Here is a 13,391-nt window from a genome sequence, read left to right on the forward strand (position 1 = left end):
ATTTGTGCAGGTTGCTTAATAAAAAATAAAACCTGTATGGATGTGAAAAGACAAAAAACGGTCGCCTTTTATTTTAACGGCCTTTTAACGGTCGCCTTGTATTTTTTTTTACATTTGGGAATAACTAATATTTTCTCATAGGTGTCTGGCTGCTACACACCTTTTGTGTGTGTGAGTCAGCGATGTATACAGTGCGATCACAATAATAACCGCAACCAAAAACCAGGTCATCTTCCGTCTGCGTTTAGTCGCCGAGGCCTTGTTGTGGTGTGTGTGGTCAGACTGGGGCAGGTGGAAATCTATCCCTGTGCAGGACACCTTACTGACTCTCAGGGCAGTGATCGATCCTCAGCAACCTGAGCAGGGTGATGAAATTTTAAACAGCCCACAGTGTTCGGTAACAGGTGCTGGATGCGGCTCGTTTGTGCGCTGCGTCCGATCGTCGCCGTACAGGTGTCGTACCTGGTCACAATGTTCGTCTGTACGGTGTGATGTGTAGAACGGTCCGTATGGAAAAGAGACTTTACAGCAGGGGTGTCCAACTGGTCAGAGACCAAGAGCCACACTTTTTACTGTGTTATCACAAACAGCCACATCATACACACAGGCACACATGATCATCACTTTTTTCCCCCGCCATTTTGAGAACGAACTTGACACAGATTATTTGCTCAAATGATCTTTCTCCTACTGGGAAACTCTGAGGTATTTTCATCCCACTCACATGCGTGTTTGACGGAAATACCGTATTGAACTCAAGCGAAGCGAACACAATAAAAAGACACAATAACAAACTTCGATATGAACGTAAGAGCCGCATGAATCCGGGCAAAGAGCCACGCGCCCCGGGAGCCGCGGGTCAACCGCCTCTGCTTTACAGCTTGCTCGGGAATGCTAACGCTATTCGATTATTAGAGATAATTAAAGAAGAGTTTAAAAACAAACGTGTTTCCTAAAAATAAAGGACCCCATTAGATGCAACCAAAATATCTGTTATGAGCATGAAACTCACAGAGCAAACAAAGGCATCATTCATTCAGCCTCAGATGATTGCCTTTTTTTGTGTGTTTGCTTTTGTTTAAGATCAGTAGATTTGTGTAGAATTTCCGGGAGTCTAGAGTTAAAAAAAAAAACCCTTCTGGTTTAGGACACACCCACTTCAGATGCACATCATGATACAGATAAACACTCTCTAACGATTTTTAACCTAAAGATGTTTCCTCACCTGAGAACCGAAAGAAGGTTCTTGTTCTAGAGAACGCTCAGTGTGTTTTCTAACACAACACTCCGCTTGGCACTCGCCCAGCAGGACGTTCTGTACCGTCTCTTTCTCTCTTTTTTTTTTTTTTTTGATAAATCCGGTTTGTAGAACTTTCCGAACCTGTCCTCCGTGGCTATTAAGGCATGCTGTGAAACAGGCTGATCCTGTGCAAGTACACGACTAAACAGAAGGTATTACAGCTGTTCTGATTTTTCTCAGTATTCAACAAAACATCTGAGATTGTGTAAGAAAGTTTCCTGCGATCTCGTCTCAGGGAGCTGGTGTTCCTGCTCTTCCAGGAATAGTTATACTCAGAGTTTCATGCTTGTTTATAAGAAAACCCAGACAAGGCCAATTTTTGCCACGATTTCAAGTCAAAATTTCTGTAGCGATTTTTTATTTTTTATTATTTTTTTTTTTAGGACTGTTTTCTGCTCGTCTTTACTTTATTTTTATTTTTTTTTTCTTGAAGTAATGATGGAAAGTTCATTTCTGGTCTGGAACAGGGACAGTTTGAGCTTTTGAGACATGGAGCTGTACAAGCAAACGAAAGCTCGGTGGATTTGTTTCATGCAAAAAAAATACTCAGCAGACTTTGCATAATTGTTTATGTAAATTTTTCAGTCTGTTAACATGGATGTTAAATAACACGTACGTACGACATGATTATTCTAAACAACTCGTTATTTTAACTTCCGATACCGAACCTTTTTGTGCTTAGACGCGGCTCTTGTTAGTCAGTCGATAGACACCGTAATATCCTGTACACTGTAGATCACGGGCCTGGATCGGGGAGCGTTCAAGGATAAAGACAGTCATGTACGATATCTTGTCTACCTACATAACCGTTTGTAACTTAATCCTGACTAAAATCTTACTTAATACAGCTTCGAATCTATAACAGCGACTATACGGTTCCCTGTTCTGTCCTTGTGTCCGGTTCAGCCAAAGCATATTAACTCGGTATGTTAGCAAAGTTATCCATTTATTCTGACTTTGTTCAGTGAGTTGACTCAAAAATAAGGCAGGTGTGGTGGCAGGTTTTCACTCCAGGCACTTAGGAGCCACACCTGCGAGAGCGATGAAGGACGAGATCAACTGCTCAAACAGCTGGGATCAGGTGTGGCGTCTCCTCGGCTGGAACGTAAACCTGCAGCCACACCCACAGCTCTGGAGGGTAAAGTTGTCCGTATCGCTTTTGTTTAGCGCTTTTATTCCCGTTCACCGAACCATCATCTTATCGCTGTGAGGAAACACGATTTGTTACAACGAAGCAATCGGTCCGATTATTACAGATTCGTAGGCTGCAAATAAACATAACCACACAAGATGTTATTTAATCAGCGTGGTTGTAATACGAGGCTTCATGAATACGGTGTAATCATGTGGTGTTCATTTCTAACTGCGACTCATCACAGGTTTACCTTTATGTGTTGATATGGTGGCGAATTCTTGTCCTGTTCCTAACAAACGAAGCCAGTGTGTCATTTCACGAGTAAACAAACCGGTCTTAAAAATAATAATATATATATATGTTTTTTGGCCTTCTTTTCGGTGCCGTCTCATTTATATGCAGGTCTGTGATTGGGCTCGCGCTCTCATCTCGCTCCGTGTTTAGACACCCGATGAATCGGACGGACGATTCGTTTTAGCCGCAGCCTTAGAGATGCATTACGCATATAAACATCTACATATGCACTACATATGCAAGAACATCTTATTCACAGGTCCACCGGGTCATAACTATGTCTGCCATGTTGCTTTGTGCTCATAAATGATGTTTATGCAGTGGTTGTTCGACGTTCCAACCCAATTTAAAGCGAAAGATTTCAAGTAACCTCAAGCCGCAAGTGGGAAATTTCGACCTCGCTCTCGTCCACAGGGAGCGTTTTCTTACCGTTGTAGTCGCCCCAGTGGACTCTTTCTCTTACCTCTTGTCTTCTCTCTTTCTTTCTCTCACTCAAATGCTCTGCCTCTCCTTTTTGTTTTTATTTTTTCATTCAATTATTTGCTTTTTTTTTTTTATTTTTATTTCGACGGTTAAAGTCTACGTATCTGCATACAGTATATGACCCGCTTCAGGCCCTTAGCACTTAACCTACATGTAAGTTTAATGCAGATCGTATTTCGAGTGTCATGATTCACGAATGCGGGTCAGTAGGCAAGCACGGCCGACTAGACGATAAAATCAGCGAAAATATCTTAACCTCTGAACAAATACAGGCTGTCATCTGAACACATGCTTATCCACATCCATGTTTTACTGCACAGCGGTTACTCTGAACAAGGGTCATGACAGCATGACACACGCTCCGGGTTTGAGGAACAGACTGAAAGGGAAAGGAACGAATGTAAATGCTCGAGAGCGTGTTTATAAGCACAGCTCTGCTCTCCTCCTGCTAGTTCTTTGTTCTGGAAATTGCATTAATAACCAGATGTTTAAAGAACTAACAGGAGGAGAGCAGTGCTGTGCTTATAAACACGTGACTCATTAACACAGACCTCATTACTGAACTCTTACGAACACACGGACTACTTTACCACTTTACAGACAAAGTGGCCCTGAAATCAAAATGTTTCGAAGCTTTGTTCTGTGTGTTACGGACACCGACGTGTCCGTGTCTGACGCTCTAGTGATTAAAGATGCAATAACGAGCGTGTGTCCTAACTAGGGGTTGCAAAGGGGCAGAAAGTTTCCGGTAAATTTCCGGAAGAAAAAAAAATAAAGGCATTAATATGTGCTTAAGTACTAATAAATAGCCGATATTCTATTAATATTTATGCTAATAAGCAACACGTTAAATAGCCCTTAAAATAAAGTGTTACTGTGCATGTTGTGGAAGAATGCAAGTACATGTAGGGGGTTTGGCTTCAATGGCCTTCCAGTAAGGCGTGTGCTGTGTGTACAGTAAGTGACCGAGGAACGCAGGGTACAAATTCGACTTAAATTACATAAAATCTTATTGTTTTAAACAAAATTATGCTGCAAGATTTTTTTTAAACTACATTTAAGTTACTTGTTATAAGCAACTCTTCATTTTTTTTTTTTATTCCCGTTAATTCCCATGGAAAGTTTCCAGCCTTGAAAATTCCTGGAATTTTGCAAACCTAGTCCTAACCTCATAAAAAGTCTAGAGCTTATACTGAACAAATGATCGGCTTTCACACGTGTAGTCTTTTTGATTACAACGATGCCAAAGTCACACTCCGAAGCAGTTGCCAATACACTGTTATCTTTCCCCGCCGATGATCACACAGACGTAAAAGATATTGAAATCCAGCCACTGCTTGTGACAGATACGGGTCTGTTCGTATCTGACCACGTGGCTCCCTGCCCTCGGTCAGTGGCCGTGTTAAACCTGTTGTGAAACGTCGAACCCAGTTTTACGTTGCGCAACAGCGACAGGGATCCATGAAAAATGTCCACGGCATGCCAAGTCGTCTCACAATTCTGCTTCATTAGACAATTATTGCCGCAGCACAGAATAAAGAGGTTTATAAATCTCTGCAATGGTGGAGTTTCCTCCAGTGAAGGATGGAGAGCAAACCACTGATGGTTCACGACACGCTCGCTGATTTACGATCGACTTTCAGACCTTTCCCATGAGGGACGACTAAAGGATTATCGAGCGGGTCCAGAGCGATACGGACCGACGTCCTCACCGACGTCTGCTGAGAGAAGACTGGGGATGATGTTTAGAAATTATAAGGTCTTATTATTATTATTATTATTATTATTATTATTATTATTATTATTATTACTATTACTGGTGTTAATAAGTGTAAATTGTCTAGTGTTTACATGCTCACTTAGATGTAAAGACCATTTTTGTTCCTTAAGGGTTGAGGGAGTGTTTCGTTGATTATATTGACACTTCTGGGTCCTAAGCCCAAGTCAAACTCCTTATAAACAGCAGCATTATGACTTATGCCATAAAGAGACGGAGTCCTGAACCTATCCTCATGTTTCCTGTGATTGTTATGCCGCACACACACACACACACAGACACACCATCATTCTGATGACCGAGTAACAGACTCGCCGCATCAGTCTTCAGTCTTTATGATAACTGACTGGATTTATAGACTTCACTACATACAGTACATCAACAACAAGGGGCAGTGCATCAGATCCTCACTCTCTGACCGCTTCAAGGTTATCTAGCTACATCACAGGACAACCGGCATGTTGTTCGACTGAATATATATTTTTTGTCTCAGGAAAATTTAGCTGGCAGTTAAAGAGGAATCAGCAGTGTGTAATGATCGCAGTCTGTTCCATCAGATTTGTCGGAAAAGCGACGTTTTTTTTTATCGTCTTCTCACTTCAGCCGTCCAGTCGCGGTCGCCTCGTGTCAGGATTTCAGTCCTAAATACGGCGACCGCAACAGAACAATATAAACTATACGCCATAGCGTTGCTAAACTATCCGCTCTGATCGGTGTTAATTCATTTTCAGGTATCAGGTGCTTTTTCTTTTTCTTTTTTTTTCTTTTCTTTTTTTTTTTTTAAATAAAACCTTAGGGCCTTTTTACACCCGGTCACTTCATGTGTTGTCTCTGATCCGATAGCTATCTGATTTGTTAAAACTGTCCCATTTACATTAGACCACGTAACTGTGTCTCGGCGAATCGGATATCGATCCCGCCCAAAATGCTAATATATTTTACCTCATTTCCGGGTTAATTGAAATGGAACACGCTTTGGTGTATGGGGTTTTCCAAACGCAATCAAAAAGAAGACGAAAAAACTCGTTACGACGTTTATGCTACAAAAAACAGCATTTACTGTTTGCTGGCGGCAGCAGCACGTTTTAAGACCCGATGAGACGCCTGGGTGAAAGATCACTTGCGAGTGACGTACTTCCGTTTGGGAGGAGTATAGCGCTGACGTATGTGGCTTGAACAACCACATTCATTTACACCTGTCCAGTTTCATCTGAAACGCGTCCCAGACCACCTCCTGAAGCGGTTTGTACCATCGGATTTATATCCGTCTCGAAACCGTTTCAGAGAGCATTTACACCTGGTGTTTTTACCATCTTATAGCTATCTGATCACAGAAAACGCCTGAAGTGACCAGGTGTAAAAACCCCCTTAGTGACCGTGTGTCTAAAGTCAGGAGACATCTTTCAGAGCTTTGTAGAAAAATTGTGAAATGTAATGCTGTTTGTTTTTAGGATTTCTGCAATAGAGAAATAAAACTACACGTAATATTTGATTTGCTTAATCATCGACGAGTTGAATCTGATGTGAAATCCTACAGATATTTAGCCGGTTGGCTTTAAGCTCCCTCTCAGCTAACCTTCAGGTGCCGTGCCTTTCCAAAAGGCCGGGAACAAAATGGCGTCAGACGTCCAGGAACGGCAGCAGACGGGGTTATATATGACCTCTGCTTTCCCACGGACGTATTTAGAAAAGTCAGTGGTTTCTCTGTATGCGAGCGTCGGAGCTCATTCTGCACACAGGGCACATGCTTGAGTTCTCAGTTGCCTCAGGGACACTTTGAGTGAATTGTTCAGACATTTAAAGTTCCTCATTAAATGCTTTTAGTCAATGATTTACATTTGAGACTGTCGGATTTCTCTTTAAGTCAATCTAGTAAGCGTGAATATTCCAAAAATTTCTTTAGCTGATGCTTGTTTTTGTTTTAATCTTGTTTTTATTTATTCAGTACGATACACGATAACAGTAAAAGATGTAAGTTTAGCTCCTCTAAATCGCTTCTAGTTTTATTTAATTCTTTTTCTTCCTCAAGAAATACTCTGTACGTTTTCAGTCGCTTCCCGTCGGCACACACCCGAGCGACTTGTCCTAACCTCGGCGATGGACGGTACGCGGTTCTTCGGTATAAAGTAGCGTCTAGGTGATGCAGATGATCATTACCGTGTCTGATTTTAATCTGCCCTTCGGAGTCCTTTATAATACGACCTTCTGTCCATCAGATAATCTTGTACAAACGCGCGTCCCTGTATGCCGCGTGAATAGGAGACCCGTGACCATGTAATAGAAATCGTTAGCATTAGAGATAATCATTTTAGTTGCATCTAAACGGCACATTGTGCTTGTGTAACTGTGTAAGCTATAAAACCCGTCGGCCGTCGCCGTGGTCCCATGAGCGCTTCTCGGTAAAGGTGCAGACTTTCCTCGAAAAGTATCCGCACACGTGACCGCAAACGCTTTGTGGCTTTTTTTTTTGTCTTTTTCTTTTTTTGGAACCCGTACAGCGAGCAGTAATGAATTATTCCGTCTGTCTGTCTGTCTGTCTATCCATCCACCCGTCTGTCTGTCTGTCTATCCACCCGTCTGTCTGTCTGTCTATCTATCCACCCGTCTGTCTGTCTGTCTGTCTGTCTGTCTCTCTACCCGTCTGTCTGTCTCTCTACCCGTCTGTCTGTCTCTCCACCCGTCTGTCTGTCTCTCCACCCGTCTGTCTGTCTCTCCACCCGTCTGTCTGTCTGTCTGTCTATCCACCCGTCTGTCTGTCTATCCACCCATCTATCTATCTATCTATCTATCTATCTATCTATCTATCTATCTATCTATCTATCTATCTATCTATCTATCTATCTATCTATCTATCTATCTCTTCTAATTTTTGCCACAGATGTTAAAGTATTTTCATTTTGAGTCTTCAGACACAAATGTTGTGCCATATGGGTTCCTTTGTCTAGTCAGCAAACACAAAGAGTAAGTGAAACAAAGCTAACAAAGCCGCTAAGATGCTGGCCGTGCAGATCGGCTTGCCTGGAAACTTCTCTGCCGACCGCGTGGTCCGAGTATTAAAGCTGAGTCGTGCTTTCCAAGTCAGAAAAAGTGCCCAAAATGTCCACATCGCTCTTTTGTTTACATGAACGTGTATTGATTTGCTACTTCGTGCCGAACAAAACCTGATTTATTGTCAGTTTAGCTGCATTTGGAGACGGGTTCTGTGTAGTGGGACATCGTGCTGCGTGTCAGGACTAAATAATTCTTGCGTTTACGGCCGAGTGATTTACTGGGTTCAGTAATGGGTTTTGCAGGACAAGATGGATCAGGAACGAGGGAACGTTCTGTAACGACGTGTAGAAAACCGGAATAGGAAAGCAAGACTGTTGTATTCTTAGCATCATGTCTATGTTTCGTGTCTCTGTATACGACACGTATGTATACGTATATGTTTCTCGTGTGACAAACAGTATGTAGGAGCTCACTGTGAAGCGGGGAAACTCCACTACAGGAATCGTGGACCGGTCGTCCGTCTCACGCTTCAGAGTGTGAGGTTATACGGTCAGTCTGTAGTAGATACTCATTAAAGCTGATCTAAATGTAAGCTCAGAGTCCACTTGAATCTAAAGCAGCACGGTTATACAGACTCGACGAGCTGAGAGAGTTATTTATCATGTCAAATAAATCGATTCTCGTTTCATAAAGAGCTGAAGTGACTTGTCTTCAGCACAGAACGTAAAAGACTGTTACTGGCTTAGTGCTTCTGTAATGTTGTCGAAGACTCCTGTGTGTAAGCGAGAGTTCTGTGAAAACCGCCATGTGTACTGGGAACGTCTAGAAGTAAAATACACAAAAGCAAACCAGGATATTTTAGCCCTTTTATGAAGGGTCACAACCTCTGTGTGTGTGCGCTCAGTCCCATGTTGTGTGCTCAGTCCCGTGTTGTGTGCTCACAGCTCCACTGTTGTGTGCTCAGTCCCGTGTTGTGTGCTCAGTCCCGTGTTGTGTGCTCACAGCTCCACTGTTGTGTGCTCACAGCTCCACTGTTGTGTGCTCAGTCCCGTGTTGTGTGCTCAGTCCCGTGTTGTGTGCTCAGTCCTGTGTTGTGTGCTCAGTCCCGTGTTGTGTGCTCAGTCCCGTGTTGTGTGCTCAGTCCCGTGTTGTGTGCTCAGTCCCGTGTTGTGTGCTCACAGCTCCACTGTTGTGTGTAAGCAGTTAAACTCCACGTGTCGGTCTCGAGAGATAACTTAAAGACAGTTTTGATGAGTCATGTTTGTTTGGTGAACAGTAATGATACTTTGGGGTCTGCGTGTGTAAAAACACCATTTATATCCTTTAGTCCAGTTAGCGAGTAAACTTATCATCACCTTACAGAAGTGTAATTGTGGTGCTGGGTAACAGTAAAGTTGACATTGTCGCTTATAAACACACAGGAATACGTGTACAGTTATGACTTTATTACGATTCGTTTTTATGCTTTCTCGGTATTGCCGAGTTTAACCAAGTGAGTTAAATGTTATATTATTATTTCTGTTTCTGTGATTCGTTTACATTTTGGCGATTTAACGATTTATACGTGTAAACAAACAGGGTCAGCGTCAGGGCTGAGAAATATGACTATATAATAATAATAACAACCAGAACATGATCCCGTTTGTCACAGTCGGCTTTTCTGTCGTATCATGGAGATTTTTTTTTTAGTTATATCCAAAAACTAATTTAATGTTAACGTTTTATACAAAAATCTTTTTTAGTTTTAATATAAATTGTTATATTTTATTTGTATATTAGATTTTATTTTATTTGTTTTGTTTTTTGATGCATTTACCTAGTTCTTTCTCTCTCACTCTCTCTCTTCACATTTCATTTTTGGTAGACATGTAGGTGTATAAATTACCAGCCTTTTTGTTTTATTATTTATTTATTTATTTATTTATTTATTTATTTATTTATTTATTTATTTATTTATTTATCTATTTTAAACCAGCCAAATTTAATTATTTATTTTGAATAAATGCTGTTTTTTTTTTATTATCTTATTTTCGAGTTAATTTGACTAATTCTTTTTGTCATAGAACCAACATAGAATGTTTAATAATACTTTGGATTAAAGAGTATTCAGAGTTTTATATTAACTATTCGTCCTACATAAAGAGTTCTTTTATAAGTGTTTCTCTCAGATCTGTTTTTGTTCCGCTTGTTTATTTTTTATGAGGACTGCAGTGATGATAGTGTTTAACTTTGAACACCAGTAGCGTAATCTCACTACTGAAACCACACACACTCCATGGCTACTGATATGAAGAGCGCTCTCTCTCTCCCTCTCTCTCTCTCTCTCTCTCGCTCTTGCACTCTCTCTCTCTTTCTCTCTCTCTCCCTCTCGCTCTCTCTTTCTCGCTCCCTCTCCCTCTCTCTCGCTCGCTCTCTCTCGCTCTTGCACTCCCTCTCCCTCTCTCTCTCTCTCGCTCTTGCACTCTCTCTCTTTCTCTCTCTCTCGCTCTCTCTCTCTCTCTCTCTCTCTCTCCCCTCTTCCCCCCCATCCCTCTCCCTCGCTCTTTCTCTCTTCTCTCTCTCGTCTCCTCTCCCTCTCTCTCTCTTTTTCCTCTTCATTTCCTCTCTCTGCTTCTCTCTCTCTCTCACTCTCTTCTCTCTCTCTCCTCTCTCTCTCTCTCCTCTTTGCTCTTTCTCTCTTTCCCGCACTTTCCCGTCTGGTCAAACGAGTCCTCTCGATATTCCCCCTCCGCGACGGTCTCTACTCGGTCTCCTCTCTCTCCGGATTCTCTTCACTCTGCCTCCTCTCTCTCTCCCCCTTTTTAAGTTCAAGGTCTTTCATTAGCTGGTTCACTTCCAAAACCCCACAGTGGCCTCCTTGTTACTGGTCCGCTTAACATGGTAAAAAAGACGTCCATCTGGTGCCTCTTTAAGGCAAAAGAGTCTCTATAAAAGCCACAGCTGCTTGAGCACACACCCATGAGTGCACCACAACACACAGAAAGGGGAATAGTGAATGTCTCCGAGCTGATCTTCACCCTCTATATCACCAGCCTACTATAATTTAATGTGGTTCACAATGACCAGAACACACATGGTTTTATACACTGAAGCAGACTGTAGAACGATTTACACACACACACACACACACACAGTGTTTTGCTGGCAGGAACGGGAAACAGGTTATTCATGCATTATAGATCTGGTCTGTCTTTTCAAGGAGTCTGGCCAGATCCATTTACTGACAAGCGACCAATGTGGAGAGGCACAATGCAGCTAACCTTCACAATATGTCTAGTATCTATTCTCACCCAGTATGTACAGGTATTAGTTAGACGTCTCCTCCTCACGCATGTCCTGTCTGTTTTATTATGTCCATGTGTGAACCTTTTGTTCCATGACCACTTTAGAGCTTGTCTCATTTCCATGTAGGACTTTATACTCCTTTATCATTACGTGTGTATGTGTGTGTGCGTTTGTGTGTGTGTATGCATTTGTGTGTATGAGTGTTTGTGTGTGTGTGGGAGGGGGGACATGTTCCTCAGATATCACATCGAGGATCATGTGTTCAGACGTGTACAGTATATAAAACTAAACACTCTTAATAAGGTAAACAATATCCACAGAAAGCCTCTAAACCCAACAAGGAGGGAAGAGAGTTAAATAAATAAAGCATCCTTCCCACCCACCGAGATCACGGCCTGTCGGGTCTCCGTGAGCTTCAGACCACAGATGGTTATGGTGTCCCTGCGATTTAGACACAGAAACTCAACACGCTCTGGTGAGCAACCTATTCGTTTAACTCGATCGTCACCCACTGGGCGTAGCTTTAGGATATTTTACATCGTATTAACGTTTGTATAATCACGTCTCTAACTATCTATCTATCTATCTATCTATCTATCTATCTATCTATCTATCTATCTATCTATCTATCTATCTATCTATCTATCTATCTATCTATCTATCTATCTATCTATCTATCTATCTATCTATCTATCTATCTATCTATCTATCTATCTATCTATCTATTGGGAAGGAGGAAGGACTCTTATTTTCTTCAAGAGATTGTGGTTTTCTGCTCCACAAATACGGTTTTATCAATTATGGAAAATTCCCCCAGGCCCTGAAGCAGCAACACGTCCCCGCGCCGTCATGCTACCGCCATCGTGCTATTAGTGCTAATGAGGAACGATGATTTACAGCAGACGTAACACAAAAGGAAAAAGTTCCACTCCTCACGTACCACAGAAACCCGATCACCTGAAACCCGATCGCCTTTGTCTTGTCGTCTGAAATTTTATTTTAAACAGTATAAACAAAAAGCGAAGAAATCAGCAACTGATTAGGGATGTACCTATCCGATATCCTGGATCCAAGCATTTTGTGGATCGGGTATCGGTGGTGCATGACCGATCCAAATCCGATACCTGTGGTCATGGGCGTCGGAACCATTATATGTGGGTGGGACAGACAGGACCCACCCACTTTTTAAGACCAATAATATTGGACCCACACACTTTTCCCGTCTCTATTCAGCGCCGCCAGTCGAATCCATTCTGCTTGAGGAATGCCCTAATAAACTAAACTCCATTCCGCCTTTTACCTACAGCACTGACCCACGCTCCTGCTTCCTGAAATCCATGGGCGTCGGAACCATTACGTGTGTGTGGGACAGGACACGGCCACTTTTTATTTGCTTTCGACGCCCTTGCCTGTTGTGGTTGATTAATGACCAGCAAACATCATAGACTGTTGTTTAAACTTGTAAGAAAAATACACTTATAGATTAAATTACATTAATGAAAATAAATATAATACATTTATGGGTAATATGTTGCACAACCGCCTGCGACAGACAGACAAGTTTAGCAGGCGTCCTTTCCGTTTACCTCAGCGCGTTAAACATGTGGGTGCAAGGTTTACTGTTAATACATTTTACATTGTGTTTCAAGAGTTCTAATTTAAGATTCACATTAAAATATTGCCTTTTCTTCAGAAAATAATTTAATTTAATAATTGCAGTACAGGGGGCAACGATGGCTTAGTGGTTAGCATGTTCGCCTCACACCTCCAGGGTTGGGGGTTCGATTCCCACCTCCGCCTTGTGTGTGTGGAGTTTGCATGTTCTCCCAGTGCCTCGGGGGTTTCCTCCGGGTACTCCGGTTTCCTCCCCTGGTCCAAAGACATGCATGGTAGGTTGATTGGCATCTCTGGAAAATTGTCCGTAGTGTGTGATTGTGTGAGTGAATGAGAGTGTGTGTGTGACCTGTGATGGGTTCGCCCTCCGTCTATCCTGCCTCGATGTCCGATGACGCCTGAGATCACTGAGGCACAGGCTCCCAGTGACCCGAGAAGTTCGGATAAGCGGAAGAAAATGAATGAATGAATGAATTGCAATACATAGGGTTTAGATTGTTATACCCCTAAGT

General features: G+C 42.1%; 1 protein-coding gene across 4 annotated transcripts in view; it reads left to right on the top strand.

Annotated features, from left to right (window-relative positions):
• adipor2 (adiponectin receptor 2) overlaps nucleotides 1-13,391 on the top strand; it is a 39,818-nt gene that overhangs the window by 11,465 nt on the left and 14,962 nt on the right. Inside the window, exon 1 of one of the 4 annotated variants that reach the window (XM_027134290.2) lies at nucleotides 4,773-4,971. The exons of the other annotated variants lie outside the window; for them this stretch is intronic. Within the exon in view, the coding sequence (XP_026990091.2) occupies nucleotides 4,951-4,971 (21 nt within the window). The 5' untranslated portion in view covers nucleotides 4,773-4,950. Of the gene's footprint in view, nucleotides 1-4,772; nucleotides 4,972-13,391 lie in introns of those variants that run through there. 4 annotated transcript variants of the gene reach the window in all.

The sequence above is a fragment of the Tachysurus fulvidraco genome, chromosome 19 (genome assembly GCF_022655615.1).
Source record: "Tachysurus fulvidraco isolate hzauxx_2018 chromosome 19, HZAU_PFXX_2.0, whole genome shotgun sequence".
NCBI lineage: Eukaryota > Metazoa > Chordata > Actinopteri > Siluriformes > Bagridae > Tachysurus > Tachysurus fulvidraco.